Raw genomic sequence first — 16,550 nt, forward strand, 5'->3', positions numbered from 1 at the left:
TGTCTCTGTCTGTGTGTGTGTGTCTTGGAGTCTGGCTCTCTGTAACAAAATTGAATTTGTCTTTTGAGATACATTTAGGTCTATTAAAGTGGCACATAGATAATAAGCAGTGCCACTTATGGTAATTTAATACACCCATATGGCCGGCTTCACACGACCGGATTCCTACATCCGTAATCGACGTCAACGCGGAGGATCCACAGCAACTCATTTGCATTGAAAAGTATGCACTTTCGCTTTTTTCTTCACACTGGCGGATTATGATTTGCGGATTTCGCGAGTGGAGGAAAAATCACAGCATGCTCTTATTTTGCTGCGGACTCTGTGGACGGCCTCCATTGAAGTCAATCGAGGCTGTCCGACACGCAGCCAATACGCATTTAACATTGGGTATAAGCTGTGGGTACCTGGGTCATTGCCTCGAGACGGCGCACAAAATACAAATATATATATTTTTTAAATCTGCACTCTGCATGACCGCCTGCGAGCCTCAGCAGTCATCCGCATAACAGATAATGCAGGTACGCGGGGTCACCGGCCAGGGTCACAGCCGGATTCCGACCGTGTGCAGCCAAGCTAAGACTTCATGGTTCTCAACTTTCATGATACTGGAGAACCCCTGGAAAAAACTTTTTTTGGGTCAAGACTCGGCAGAAATTTCCACGAATAAAGAAGCGTCATACACTTCAGGCTAAATGCGCATGCGGATCTGCGGCAGAACTCCAAGCTGGAAATCTGCTGTGGATTAAACGGTGGGATCCATATCAGAATAGATCCAACGTAGATCTCACAGTAAAAATGCCAGTGTGATCATCACCTTATAGTATTATTTTACAATCTATAAATCTTGGTTTGTTGTGATGTAAATGCCCTTTTTTTTCATGGTTACAGGTAGAGATGAGCGAGCATACTCGATAAGGCAAACTACTTGAGCAAGTGCCTTATTTGAGTACCTGCCCGCTCGTCTCTAAAAATTCGGCTGCCGGCGCGGGTGACCGGTGAGTTGTGGCAGTGACCAGGGTTGAGCGGGGAGGGGGGGAGTGGGAGAGAGATCTCCCCTCTGTTCCTCCCCGCTCTTCCCCGCCGCTCCCCGCCCCCCTGCCTGCACCCGAATCTTTAGAGACGAGCAGGCAGATACTCGAATAAGGCACTACTCTCTCGAGTAGTTTGCCTTATCGAGTATGCTTGCTCATCTCTAGTTACAGGCCTAGATGTAAAACCTCAGTAGAGAAGATCTATAAACAGGTCGTTAGTATATTTTTGTACAGAAACTGGATTACCACAAAGTTTTCTGGTTTTTTTTCTTCAAACTAAATAAACTAAAACCAATTTACCGTAATCCTCTTTCCTGATGCTGCAAACCACATGTTATCTTAATTGCTTTGGTTGCCCTTTTCTGCTTCACTCCAATTCTTTCTTAACTGATGCCCACAAGTATACACAATATCCCAGTGCAGTTTCCCATTCTGGTGCTGTAACATTACTTGCATATATGTAGCATTTGCATATAGTGGCTTTCTCTTCGGAGTGATGCAATGTCCTATTAAGTTGCTCAGTTCCATTTAGCTTTTCATGCTTTGGTTGCTGGAGGCATGTTCTCATTACGTTTGAACTGCAGTCATGTCTATTGATCCTAGAAATCATGTTCAGCTGATGGTATTTTTTCTTCATAGAAGATCTGTAGAGAAAAATGTTTTCATTTAATAGCCAACAGCAAAGTATGGAAAGCATGAATAAATCTAAAGAAATGCATTGCGGAGCGACTATTAAGCATATCAGTGCTTTTCAGAAATAAAAAAATAAAATGTGATGCCTCACTTATCCTCGTTGTTGTAACCAGGTTTCTGTTTTTTAACAGTTGAAACTTTGGAACAAGTACAGGATTTCCAACATTCCCTCCCTTATCTTTATTGAAGTGTCTACGGGGAAGACGGTGTGTAGAAATGGCCTATTATTAATAAGAGATGACCCAGAAGGTTAGTGGAACTTTTACTTCTATTAATCTGGAAATTTGCCCAACGGATGTAGACTCCTCTTCCCTGGAAAAATGTAATGTCTGCACTCTTATGGTCCCTTGACTTAAAGGGGTTGTCCCGAGGCAGCAAGTGGGTCTATACACTTCTGTATGGCCATAATAATGCACTTTGTAATGTACATTGTGCATTAATTATGAGCCATACAGAAGTTATAAAAAGTTTTTTTACTTACCTGCTCCGTTGCTGGCGTCCTCGTTCCCATGGAGCCGACTAATTTCTGGCCTCCGATGGCCAAATTAGCCGCGCTTGCGCAGTCCGGGTCTTCTGTAGTCTTCTATGGAGCCGCTCGTGCCAGAGAGCGGCTCCGTGTAGCTCCGCCCCGTCACGTGCCGATTCCAGCCAATCAGGAGGCTGGAATCGGCAGTGGACCGCACAGAAGAGCTGCGGTCCACGAAGACGGAGGATCCCGGCGGCCATCTTCAGCGGTAAGTATTGAAGTCACCGGACCGCCGGGATTCAGGTAAGCGCTGTGCGGGTGGTTTTTTTAACCCCTGCATCGGGGTTGTCTCGCGCCGAACGGGGGGGGGGTTTAAAAAAAAAAAAACCCGTTTCGGCGCGGGACATCTCCTTTAACCCTTTTCAATCCAATTTCCCTGTCACCCGCTCACTTCCCAGCTTATTTATTTTGGGTGGGAAAGCGCATTGTGGATTCCTTTTTAATTGCTCCACAGAAACACATAAAAATGACCCGTCATGATGATTTTAATAGCAATTTTTTTTAAATTTAAATAAAAGGGAGTTAATATGTATATTACACTATATTATTATATATGTACATGATAGAGGTATATTACACTATGCAGGAGAGGGAATCGATGTCTTATCTCTCCTGCATACTGTAAGATACAGAAGAGAACCCCGACATCGGCATTCTCTTCTGTATATGTATATTACACGATGCAGAATTGCGATGACTGACCTCTCTCCTGTATACTGTAATATACAGACATCGCAGCTCTCTTCTGCATAGTGTTAGCACCACGTATCGGACCTCTTCTGATAGCAGAGCTATGCAGGTAAATCTCAGTTTCAGACAAGGTTTGACACTGGATTGAAAAGGGTTAAGGTACTCTTGTATGTTATCCTAGTAGTGTTTTTTTTTTTTCAAAGCTATCCATAAATCTATCATATTTCACATACAAGTGTCTCCTAACTGACCCCTGAAATCAGCGCTGAAATGAAATGACAACTGTTCCAGTAGTACTATTCCAGGCCTCTGCACAGTGTACGGCGCTGTGTTTCCTGCACTCAGCAGCTCCAATGACTAGTGTCCTAACAAGCAGCTGATCGGCAGGGTTGCGGGCTGAGAACCCTTATTTGGGGATGTCAGAAATTGTTTATAGAGCTGAAAAAAACTTTAAACACTATGGTCATATTAACATGGCATACTAGCTGTGGATCTTCAATGCTGAATTCACAGTAATTTTCACCTTTTTATCGCATTGCAAAGCACAAACCTGCGATATTTGTGCAATGCGTTTTTAACATTAGAAAGTCCTATTGACTTTCGCGCTGAAAAATCATGGCAAAATCGTGCGGCAAGATTGCAAGTGGCAGTGATGTTTTTGCAAGAGAAAGCAGTGTTGACACTTAAAAACTGCGGGGAAATAGTCACGATTTTGCCATGATTTTCTCGCCGTGATATCTCGATCACCAGTGTAAAGGAGACCTTACACTGCGTCCAAAGTTGGATCAGACAGGAATAAAAGGAACAACCGTAGGACAGAAAAGACTCCTAGTTTTGTCTTTAGACTGTTGTATGTGTACTATTTTAATCTATTCAAATGAATAGCCAAACATCTAATTCTTGGATGGGCTCTTATAGAGCATCTCTCCATTATGTCTCATGGAGTTGGGGTCATAAGTAAAAGATCCCCCTCTATGATGTCCATTTGCCCTACTATAAGGCATATGCAGATCATAGGCATTGTTTAGGACCTATTTTGGCAAATTTGTTGATGCTGGCAATGCTGCTCAAATAGAAAAGTCATTTGTTTACATTTAAGCTGTATCTATAGTTTATAGAAGAGTAAAAATTATAGTGCAGGACTTTGTATATTTTTTCTTATTTTGTTACTAAACATAAGCATTAGGGTTATGACTTTTTTCAAATTTTTTGAAATTTGGAAGCCTGTGGCGGCAAACGATGACTTTTAGCATATAACACTCAAAAATGATTTTTATTTTGTTAAATTGTAAAAAAAAAACCTCTGCACCTAACGAGATGTTGTTTTAGCCTGAAGCATGAAATTTGAAAATAAAATACATACCATTAGACATGAGAATTGTGAATTGACGATGCTAATAATATTTAAAGCAATTTTAAATAATAAAGCGAATTTAGAGCATCACTTATCCATCCTCGGTGACTCAGTACTTAAACTTTGCACATGACCCAGTAACCTTGCTGACAGAAATTCTTGTATTCAAGCTTGCATTAACCCTTTCCTTGTGGATAGGCTTCTTTTTTTTATTATGTTTTACAACTTATAAACTCCTATTATTTGTTGTTGTTTGCTGTATATAGTAAAAATTAAATGATATTGGGTGCGGGAGGTTTTTATATGATCAAAAGAAAATAACACCGGAAAACTAACATGTAGGCAAAAGTTCATGAAAAGCCACATCAGGAAAATTAATATTTAGAAAAAAGTTAAAAAGTCATAACTCTAATAGGCATTCATAACGAGTAATTCAAATATGATTATTTTCCACAGGTCTAGAGTTCCCATGGGGTCCAAAGCCCTTCAGTGAAGTTATTGCAGGTCCTTTGCTCAGGAACAATGGCCAGTCCCAGGATAGTTGTACTCTGGATGGCTCTTATGTTGGTGTATATTTCTCTGCACATTGGGTAAGTTGATGTATATGAAAAATATCAAGCAATTTAATAAGAAATTAAAGAAATGCATATGACCTAAGACTCACCGTGCACTGAAGAGTATTTTGAACATTTATCCCTGTTAAACACGTCTTCCACGTATGTTCTTCTTAAATTCAGAACTTCAGCCAGATCTCTGCAGTGTTCATCTCTTCCTTTTGGCAAGGCTTTGCAGACAACAAACTGACTAGCAGTTGCATTGTTCTAAGGAAGCTTTCACATCTGCTCTGGGGATTCTGCTTTCCTGCTCAGTTTTGGCTAGCAAGAAAGTGCAATTCTTGCGGCCCAATGGTTCCGTTTCAGGATGGAACCTAACAGCATCGGACGGATCCCATCAACTATAATGGCGTCTGCCTGCATTCCGCCCAGCTGCCTGGATCTTGGACTGGGGAATAAAGCACTGCGTGTAGTGCTTTTTCTTGTATTTTCAGCCGGATGTGTGATGGAACCTACGGCCGATGTTTCTGACGCAGATGTGAAACCGGCCTAACAATGCTTCTCAGTTTAAAAATACAAAACTATCCAAAATTCCCATTTATTGTTGGTGAAAATTGGTACGTAAAAATGTAACATGTAAACAGTCATATACTGTCTTGTGTCATAGGATTGAGTTACTAGTTTGATGGCTATTATGATGTAAATATCCATCTTAAAGTCCTAACCATTATAGCAATTACCTATAGCTCATCTCTGGCATTAGTCAATAGGCCTTTAAAGAGCTATTCCAATCTCATAAAGGGATCTGACCTTGGAGAGCCCACTAATCCAGGCCCTTTCATTCTTAGGATCAGTGGGGGTCCAGTGGTCGGACCTCCACCGATCATGAAGTCACGTAGAAGTGGAGAGAAAAAAAATGAGCAGATGGCCAGGATAAGAGGCCAATAGGAGCTAGGCTGGTCTCTCACTACCGGGTTTGAATTTCGGAATCCACGATCCTCACCTGCATGGGCAATCCGCAGTATTCCGCTCACGTTCAAACAATAGAACATTTGTACGTTCGCTCACAAGAGCGGACAGCGTTTGCGATTTACGCTTTTGGAAATAAAATCGCAGCATGTTTTACTTTAGTGCAGGTTCTGCATGGACGGTTTTCATTGAAGTATGTTTGCATGGGAAAAAGAAAGATTTTTTTAAAAATTCTGTACTGCGCATGTTCAATGGCGGCTTGCCACAACCATCCGCAATACAGTAATTGAAAATTACACGCGGACGCCGGCTAGGAAGGTGCCGGATTCCTCTGTGAGCTCCCACATGCAGAATCTGACCCGTCCGTGTGAGGTTGGCCTTAATGTGCTTGTTAATTAGAATGGGGTAAAAGTGAATGGACAAAAAACTGTGGTTATGAGTTATAGCAAGTGCTGTCGGCCTTGTACACTGAGAGACCAATGGTCTTTAAACAGCATCTGTAAATTTGGAAAAGACATTGGAAGGTTTGTCTGGCTGGGAGCAACAGCAACAAGGGTCTTTGCGTTTCTCTTAAGGCCCTTTTATGCACAACGATTTTCGCTCAAAAATCGCTCAAAGCCATCTTTTGAGCGATAATTGTTGCTGATCGCTGATCTTTCAGCATGCTGAAAGATCATCGATCAGTTATCAGGAATTCACAGCAGGATACAGCTGATACTATTGTTTCAGCTGTATCCCGCTCCCAGATGACATGCGGGGTATGAAGAACAGAGTGGTCCAGGTGTGTTCTCCATACCCCGCTCGGAGCGCTCGGTTGTATAACAGCCGGGCGCTCCGAGCAGAGAACAGCTGGATGCAGAAGACAAGCCGGGAAACCCCGCTTGTCCTCTGCATCCTTCGCTCGGAATGCGAGGTGATTCCCCAACGTTTGAGCGATCACCTTGCGCTGTAAAAAGAACACAACGATTTTGTCCCTTTTCTTTTTACAGCGCAAGGTGATCGCTCAAACGTTGGGGAATCACCTTGCGCTGTAAAAAGAACACAACAATTATCGCTCAAAAATCGTTCAGAAGATTTTTTGAGCGATAATCGTTGTGTCTAAACCAGCTTTTATTCTGGGACAAGATGATTTAGCATCGACTATATTTCTCAGCTGTCTGAGGAAGAGGTCTGCGTACCTTGAAACGTGTTATTTTGCTAGTTTGATTTTACAAAATAAAAGCATTATTTGGATTCTATACCATTGAGTCGATTCTACAAACTAGCAATTTGTTAGTTTTAGAAGACCACATCGACCCTAGGTCACACCGGAGTCCTAGCTTTTTCATTTCTTTTCCAAACCAAACATAAAATGGCAGCATATCCTAGTCGTATGCCTTTATTTTGTCAGATGAGAATGCCACTTTAAAGCCACTCTCACTCAGGCGTTTTTTTTTTTTCTGCATTCAACACCGCTAATCATTACCATTGCTTTCAATAGGGCTTCTCAGACGACCATTAAAATGCTGCGTTTTTTTTAATCGCTGTCTGTTCGATTTTCATGTGTTTCTGCATTTTATAACACGATGCTTTGCCATTGAAATAAATGGGGTGCGGTTTCAGCGCTGATGAAAACACGGTAGAATGTGGTTACCGCGATTTTCACTGTGTTTTCATCCGCGTTTTTTCAGTTCTGGAATTATCACCTCGCTTGGCTGCGTTTATAACTGTGCTGAGAATGCAGTCAAACGCTGTCAAAAACGCATGTCAACGCAGCAAAAAGCACAGTAAATGTAGCGTTAAAAAATGCAGTGTTCTTTCAAGCGCCTGTGTGAGAGTGGCCTAATTCTCAGGACAATCTGCAATTTTGACGACCTCCCCTCTTATAGCGAACTAAAAATTCTAAATACATTTATATGTTTACCTTTTAGTGTCCTCCATGTCGAAGCCTGACGAGGGTGCTTGTGGAATCTTACCGAAAAATTAAGGAGTTGGGGCAGAAGTTTGAAATAGTTTTAGTTAGTGCAGACAGGTAAGTGCAATAGGCAAACAGTTTGATAAACTATAAAGTTTGAAAACTCTTTAGTTGCTTGTTTCAAAATTCTACAGAACAGTTCTGGATCTGGAACATGGACATATGAGTGGCTATTTAGGGGTCCATAAAACTACAGAAAGATTTTTGCAAAGGTGGTTTCTGGCCAGGAGTACACCATGAGTCACATTAGGTTTTTTATATCCTGTCCCGAGTGTCTGATATCTGCCTCTAGGTCGCATTTTCATAGCCTCTTAGTAACCGTACCCATTATTGAAGTAAAGTTTAATACCGAGTGGATTGGGATGGGTTTGGTCGAGACCTTGGTAAAGTTGGCACATGGACATTTTAGTTCTAGTGGATTATGCCACACACTACCCCAAGGCCATACCTTTGCACAATACATCATCTTGGGCTATTGCAAAGAAACTTGTTCAGGTATTTAGTAGGGTTGGCATGTCAAAAGAAGTTCTCACTGATTAGGGTACCCCCTTTATGTCAAGGGTAATGAAAGCACTATGTAAGATGTTCAAAGTCTCACAACTACGCACATCAGTTTATCACACACAAACTGGGGGTTTGGTTGAGAGATTCAATAAGACACTCAGACAATTGCTCAAAAAGGTGTTGGACAAGGATGGAAGCCACTGGGTTTTTTTTTACTCCCATAACTGCTGTTTGCAATAAGGGAAGTAAAGCGAAATCCACAGGGTTTTAACTCTATGAACTTTTGCGTGGGAGACATCCTCATAGTCTATTAGATATGGTTAAAGAAATGTGGGAAGGATTAGTCACCCCTTTCAAAAGTGTAATTGAACATGTCACACAGATGCAAGACAGAATTGCAGCAGTCATGCCAATTGTTAGAGCGTATGGAGAGGGTTCAACAAGCCCAGAAAGCAGAAAATAATTTATGATAAAGATGCCATGGTTTGTACATTTTCATTAGAAGGCCGGGTGTTAGTACCTATTCCGAAAGTAAATTTCTAGCCAAATGGTAAGGGCCTATTGAAATACACAAAAAAAATTACTGAAGTGGCATATAAAGTGTATCAGCCAGGAAAAAGGAAACTGGAACAGATTTACCATATGAATCTGATAAAACCCTGGAAAGACTTTGTTTCTGGAAATGGCTCCGCCCATCCCTTTTAAACCGTTACTGAATGGCCCTCTTACATGGGACGATTATCGTTCAGATTCCTGTATTCCCGCGGGAATTTGAGCTATAATGATCCGGTGTAAAGGTATGCAACGACTTAATAAAAATTGTTCAGTTTCTGCATACAGAAAACTTAGCGATGTGTGGTTCAGTGTAAATGGCAGTCGTTCACTTTTGAATGACTGTCTGCACTCTGTGAATGGAGGCGGGTATGGGGAGAATGCACCCCGATGCGCTCCGCCTCCATTCCATCAGTGATATGAGCAATGCCAACGATACTTGCTCATGGGTAACGGCACAGGAGCGAGCGAGCATCACTTGGATAAGCTGTGTCCCTTGTAAAAGGACCATTAGGTAAAGAGAGCAGAGGGTCTGTCTGTGCAAAAGAAAGAGGCTAAACAATTGCTTATTTGTAACAAAGGGTTCTTTTCTGCGAAACGGGGACAGACTATGCTTATAAAACATGACATTATAACTGAACCTGGAAAGGTAAATGTCAAACCCTATAGAATTCCTGAGGCTTGACTAGAGGCAGTCTCAAAAGAAATAAAGGCTAGATGTGATCGAAGCACCTCATGATCGAGCCCTATTGTCTTAATCCCAAAGCCAGAAGGTACTATAAGGCTTTACAATGACTCTAGAAAGTTGAATTCAGTGGCTACATAAATTTGACGAACTGATAGACTGACTAGGCACAGCTCGTAAATATTACCTGTTAGGAAGAAAGTCTGTTAGTCACAGACCTTGCTCCCCTCAAATGGATGAATTTAAAGAAAGAAATGGTTGAGTCACCAAATGGTTCCTTGCCTTACAACCTTATAACCAACAAAATGCAGATGCTTTGTCGCTGGTACACTGGTGGTGGAAGTAGCTCAGTCTTAGTAGCCCATATGTAACAAGCAGGTAGGTGTGGTTGCAGAAGGGAGTTACATTTCTCCCAGATACCTCTCGTAAGTGGAGTAATGGAGAGAATATCCCTACTTGCTGATGAATTAAGTAAGCCAGTGGGTGGAAACTTAAGGAGTAGATAACAGACTAGTAGTTGCTCTAACTGGAGACACAGAAAGCTGGTCTGTGTGAGTCTCTACTATGAAGTGGGAGTATGGTTACTAATACCTGTTTTTTGTGGCAAAGAGAAGCTCTCAAGCTCATAGAGAGGGATGTCCTCTGTAATAGTTTGTGTTGGACAGGCAAGGCTATTTCTTTTGTTCCTACTGTTTTGGTTTATTTTGCAACCGTGCTAATAAATCTGGCCAAGTGTTTACTCCTAGCTGCTGACTTTCTATTTGGTGGAAGAGAAACATGTCTTTTTCACCCCATAAAATGCGATCCCAAGCTAATAGGAAAATGGTGATTTATCACCTGATTATACTACACTTGATAATAGCCCTACAAAATCCTGACTTTTTACAAGTATACCTAGAAGAATTAAATCAGTTTTGAAGGCAAAGGGCGGTCACACCAAATATTGGTTTGATTTAGAATTCTCTCTTGTTCATTCACTTTGTATTTTAATTGACAAAAATAAACACTTCTATTTTTGAAAGCATTCTTACTTTGCAACATTTTTCCCACATCTGCCAAGAACTTTTGCACTGTAATGTAGACCTCAAAATCTCTACACTGTCATTGAATAAAAACATTTCTGGCACAGGCAGCTTAGGATCTTAATACATATAAGTTTGTACCCTGAACGCTTTAGTAAATTTGTACATTGTAAGCTCTTCAGTTCGGTATTAGTGTATCTTGATGCCACCAGGAGTTGCTCACAGCCGCCGACGGCCGGGACGGAGCTCACAACCGGCGGCAGGGACGGAGGTGTCAGGTGGTGGCAGGATGGGACGCATGGCACAAATGCCGGCCAGAACTGAGGTGAGACGCTGCAGTGTGTCGATCCATTTCTGCCGACCCTGCTGGCTTACGATGACGGTTAGTTGTCTTCTTAGGCTTACATTATTAGATGTTAATGCTGCCATGTTACAGTGGTAACATGGCAGCATTTACTGGTAATAATGTAAGGCAAAGAAGACAACTAACCGTCATCCTAAGCCAGCAGGGTCGGCAGAAATGGATCCACAGTGGGCTGCTAGGACCTTCCTGCCTTTACCCTATCGGGAGCCGGGGGTGTGAGGGGGACGTTCCTCCTGTCAAACCCCTAGCTTCCAGTGGCGTCAAGGTACACTAATACCCTTCAGTTCTACATAGGGTTATTCGCAGGCAGCTAGAGTTTATTTCATATACAGTGGTACGTCGGGATTCGAGCGCCTCAGCTTGCGAGTTTTCTGACTTGCGAGCAGGCTCTTTCCCGAATTTTTGCTCTGATTTATGAGCAAAAACTCTGGGTATGAGCCTGCTTGCAAGTCCAAAAACTCGCAAGCTGAGGCTCGGGGGGGGGGGGGGGGGGGGGGGGGGATGTATACTCGCCTATCGCCAGCATTGCGTCCTCGCGATAGTCTACGGCGCTGCTGCCGGCTGTCACTCCTTCCACCACGCCGACAGAGCATTGCTTTCTGGATGCAGGGCTTGAATGCCCTGCCTCCAGCAAACTAAAGCTCTAATTGGCATGATTGACATCATTGAATGGCTGTGATTGGTTAACCCAGCGCGGACTTTTATTGGCTAATGCGGCGCTGAGTTACCGAATTAGAGCATTAGCTTGCTGGAGGCGGGGCATTCTAGCTCCGCATCCAGAAAGCAATGCTCTGTCAGCATGGAGGAGGGAGTGACAACCTGCTGCAGCGCCGCAAATTATCATGGAATGCTGGTGGTAGGTAAGTATTGTTTTGGGTTTTTTTTACTTGTAGTTAGTTTCCCCTTTGAAATGCATTAATAGATTTCAATGGGGAAAAGGGCTTTGACATATGAGTTTTTCGACTTAAGAGCTCCGTCTCGGAACGGATTAAACTCGTATTTCAAGGCACCACTGTATCTGTATGTGTGATGGATATCAGGATTTCAAGATGAATATTAGTAAAATGGAGCTCTGACCGATATTCTGTGCTTTGTTAGAAGTGAATCATATGTAATTTGTGGCTGCTGCTTTGACAAGTTACTATTCACACTCGTGTTACTTTTTTCCCATCTGGTTTCCATTACTTTTTAAATCAGAACATCATAACATCCTGCAGTATCCTATCCAGTAAACAGGTGGATACCAGTAAGACCTATTGTTAATACACCGATTCGAACAGGTTTGTTATAGCACTTCTGAAAAAACACAAGCTAATGAAGCCAGTGTGAATAGAGCGTTACAAAACTCAGAGGCTTAGAAGCTCCTCTTTTAGGCAACCCCTGTCCATTGAATAAAGCAAAGGCATATTGTAGAAGAGTGAAATGTTAGTAAAAGCAATGCTGTTGGTGCCCTTCCTATCAGTGAGTGCTAGTAATAGGTGATAGAATTTATGGAGTGCTGTATAGTTGCTTGTCGTCTAACTTTTCTCCACTTTTGCCCATTATACTCCCTCCATAAAACTTTCTTTTTTTGTTCTTCTTTTCTCTTTCTTTTTTTCGTTATTCGTAGTATAATTGCCATTTTCAACTGTATACTAAGACAAATGTGTGCTGTAATTTTGTGCATCCTCCCCCGCTTTTTCTTTTCCTTTCTGTACTCAAGTTAATACTATAAATTAAAGAATTTAAATTAAAAAAAAATAAGCAAAACGGCAAAAAAAAAAGGTCCTCCCATATTCGATAGTTGTAAAAATATAAATGTTAGAATTGGAGTTTAGAAAAACTGTGTCATGTATATGGGCCTTAGGCCGGCTGCAAACAACCGAATTTGCATTGTGGAATCCAGAGCGGACATCCACCTCCAGATTCCGCAGCAAATACCTTCCATAGAATATTGTGTAAAGGTGCTTTTTCCTCACATACTGCTCTATTTTAGCGTGGATGGCTTCCATTGAAGTCAATTTAAGCCGTCCAACCTGCGTCCCGGCTGCAGTTGACATTGTGGAAAGGTGGCGGATTCTGCGTCATCCCTAGGTCGATGATGCAGGAAAAGCGGAGGCATTAAAAAATATATATCTGTACTGCGCACCATCCACAGAAGAGAAGAAATAAAGACAGATAGACACGGATGCCGGCCGGGCACAGGGTTGGATTCTGACCCGGTCGTGTGCAGCCGGCCTTATGGCACATCATTTCCACAAGTGCATTCATAGGTTTCACTTCTTAGTCTATATAGTGAGGCATATGGAAAGGATCCGCGTATTCAAAAAACCTCTCAGATTACTGACCAGCTATGGTATTATGTATTTTCTAAGTATTCTATTCAGTAGTGTCATTTCCCAGTTAGTAAGCACATGTGTAGTTGAATAACATACCGTGTGTTTAGAAAATGTGTTATACAGTCGTCTTCATTCTTTCTTTTTGTTGCAACGTTTTCTTCATTACTAGAATATTAGCAGATGTTCCGTGGAAGTCGTATTTCACAATAATTCGATCCTTTCTAGTTTGGCACTGCAGAATTAGGATGGTGACATTACTGGCCTTGTATGTGTTGGCTCAATTTTCAGCTGTTTGCTTAAAGCCCAGCTAATTCTTCATTTATTACAATGTAGAATATTGTGATTGTAGAGCTGCAACTATCAAGTCAGTCCGGAAAGGAGATTTGTAATCTGTGGAAACGGCTGTACTTGGGAAGCTCTTCCTAGTCTCTACATCTCATTCTGATTTTCCTACAGACTGTAGATTATGCACATCACGCACAGAAGGATACTGTGCATGTAAGGTTGTCATTTCCACTGAGTTCCCTCCTTTTATAGGATTGGTATAGGTTCCTTTGCTGGGATGTATGACATGTCTACATTTTTATTGGATTGCATTTCTCATTAGCTGGTTTATTACTATTAGTTATTATGATGATTATGATTGTGAATGTACTTTGTGTTCTAAATTGTATTATGATAGGAGCAACGGGACAAGTCAGTACGCAGAATAGCTGTTTTAGGATGTCAGGAACTACATGGCCACTGCATTGGCAAATTAATGCTGGCTTCTACCTTTTGAATTATGGCTAAATATCTTTTTCTATTGATCGTTAACTTCTTAGTGACCAGACATATGTGTTTTTACAGCAGTGACTAAGGGGCTTTTGGCTACGGAGGCCTGATCTAAAGCAGACACAGGAGTCTTGTGCTAGCAAGAGTCAGGGCTCCTGCATCTCCACTCCTGGCCATTTAACTCCTGACATGCCGTGATCTATAATAATCACCCTATGTAAGTAGATAACAGGGCGAGGGGACTCCCCCTGTCACCTATCAGCATCTTGCAATGTGATCGCAAGGTGCCAGTGGGTTCCCATGGCAGTCAGAAGCTTTGTAGTCCATCGTTCATGTCAGCTTATTAGACCCTGCATTAGACTGAAAACATGTTTATTTTTCCCCTACACAACACCTTTTTTTTTATGGAAAAAATAAACTTATTGTATTTCATTCATCGATATCCCAAAAACCGCATTAAAAATTTATCATAAAGTCACATGATACCAATTCAAACTGCAACTCCTCTCGCAATGAACAAAACCTCACACGGCTCATTTGTTAAAAAAAATTTAAAAATTTATGGGTTGTGGAATGCAGCAATACAATTTTTTAGAAAGTTTTTTATTGTGGAAAAGCAGTACAAAATAAATATATAAATTTTGTATATCAGTGTACTCGTTTCGACCCAAAAAATGCCCCCATGGGCTGTGGGAGTCTGAGACACACATCCTTTCTCATTGGTATGGGGAGACACACCCACCTGTCTTAACACTGGTTCAGGCTGCTGCTCTCTCCTCTCCCTCCCTCCTCTGATTGGCTGCTATGCCTGAACACGAGTCTATTAGAAGAAGTCTGTACATGGAAAGCTGATTTCCATTATAGCAAAGGCAGAATACATATAAACTAAAGACTGAGAAACCGCCAGCGTGAATGAGATGAACATCATGTAACTTCTGCACATGTTGAGGGAAGGCTGGAGGGTCACTTTAAGACTTATGCAACTGCTTCTCATTATGAATATGACTATGGAAATTATGAGGTAATCATTGGCGGTTGTGATTAGTTATTGTCTAATTATATTTTAGCCTTAGCCATTATTTAAAATATGGTAAATGTTAAATGTCTGCAGCTGTGGAAATTTCTTGCTTTTGGTAATGACTAAAGAACATTGAAGATTTATGTATCCCAAAATTATACAAATAAAAACTTCAGGTCGTATTGCAAAAAACAAGCCCTCACATCGGCCCATTGATCGGAAAATAATAAAATGTAGGGTTAAAAGATTGCAGCAATTTTTAAAAGGTATTTTTTAATAGTACAAAATTCAGTACAGGGTGTCCCAAAAAATGTATACACACTTCAACATGAAACATATCTGCATAACAGCTTTATTATTAAATTGAGATAGATATCAAAGGATAGCTGTAAGGCTAGGGTCACACAGGGCGGATTTGCCGCGGTTTTGCCGCAGCAGATCCGCCCGCGGCCGCTAATCCCGGGATTAGCCAGCCATGTGGATGAGATTTCTCAGAAATCTCGTCCACACGGGACGGCTAATCCGCTGCGGTAAATCCGGTTGAAACAGCCGCGGTTTCAAAAGAAGCAGCATGTCCATTCTTTTTTTCATTCCGCTGCGGCCGCGCTCTCCTCTATGGGAGCGCCGGCCGCAGCGAAAGAGCGAGCGGCCGGGCTGCTTCAAAGCAGCCGCGGCTTAAACCACGGCGGTTCTCCCGGCGGTAATCTCGCGGTTTTTGCTGCGGCCAAACCGCGAGATTTCCGACTAAAATCCGCCCCCGTGTGAACCCAGCCTAAGCCATGTTTAACTTCTGCAATTGCATTAGGCGCCCAAAGTGGTCACCACTAAAGCCTGGTTTAGGCACAACGATTATGGCTCAAAAAAATCTTTAGAGCGATTTTTGAGCAATAATCATTGCGTGCTTTTTTTTACAACGCAAGGCGATTGCTCAAACATTGAGCGATCACCTTGCTCTCCGAGCGTGGGATGCACAAGACAAGCGGGGGCACTTGTCTTCTGCATCCAGCTGTTCCCAATTCGGAGCGCCCGGCTGTTATACAGCTGAGCGCTCTGAGTGGGGGATGCAGAAGACAAGCGGGGGCCACTTGTCTTCTGCATCCAGCTGTCCCCTGCTCGGAGCGCCCGGCTGTTATACAGCCGAGTGCTCTAAGCGGGGGATGAAGAACACAGCTGGACAGCTGTGTTCTTCATACCCCGTCTGTCTTCAGGGAGCGGGATACAGCTGAAACAATAGTATCACCTGTATCCCGCTGTGAATTACTGATAACTGATTGCTAATCTTTCACCATGCTAAAAGATCAGCAACGGCTTAGCAAAAACTGCACGGTCAGTGCAATTAGACACAACGATTATCTCTCAAAAGATGGCTTTGAGCGATTTTTGAGCAAAAATCGCTGTCTAAAAGGGCCTTAACATCCAAACACTTCTGATTTTGGTGAACTACTGCGGGAACATCATTGGTATTCGAAAGTCAGGCATGCCTCCACCATTTTATTTCATTCTCCTCACAGCCACATATTGACTCTGGCAATCGTGTGA

The 16,550-nt window shown here is 42.2% G+C and overlaps 1 protein-coding gene across 1 annotated transcript in view; it reads left to right on the plus strand.

Annotated features, from left to right (window-relative positions):
- NXN (nucleoredoxin) overlaps positions 1 to 16,550 on the plus strand; it is a 111,331-nt gene that overhangs the window by 76,571 nt on the left and 18,210 nt on the right. Inside the window, exons 2-4 of the mRNA XM_066575985.1 lie at positions 1,859 to 1,976; positions 4,754 to 4,887; positions 7,731 to 7,831. Of these exons, the coding sequence (XP_066432082.1) occupies positions 1,859 to 1,976; positions 4,754 to 4,887; positions 7,731 to 7,831 (353 nt within the window). The remainder of the gene's footprint in view (positions 1 to 1,858; positions 1,977 to 4,753; positions 4,888 to 7,730; positions 7,832 to 16,550) is intronic.

The sequence above is a fragment of the Eleutherodactylus coqui genome, chromosome 1, assembly GCF_035609145.1.
Source record: "Eleutherodactylus coqui strain aEleCoq1 chromosome 1, aEleCoq1.hap1, whole genome shotgun sequence".
NCBI lineage: Eukaryota > Metazoa > Chordata > Amphibia > Anura > Eleutherodactylidae > Eleutherodactylus > Eleutherodactylus coqui.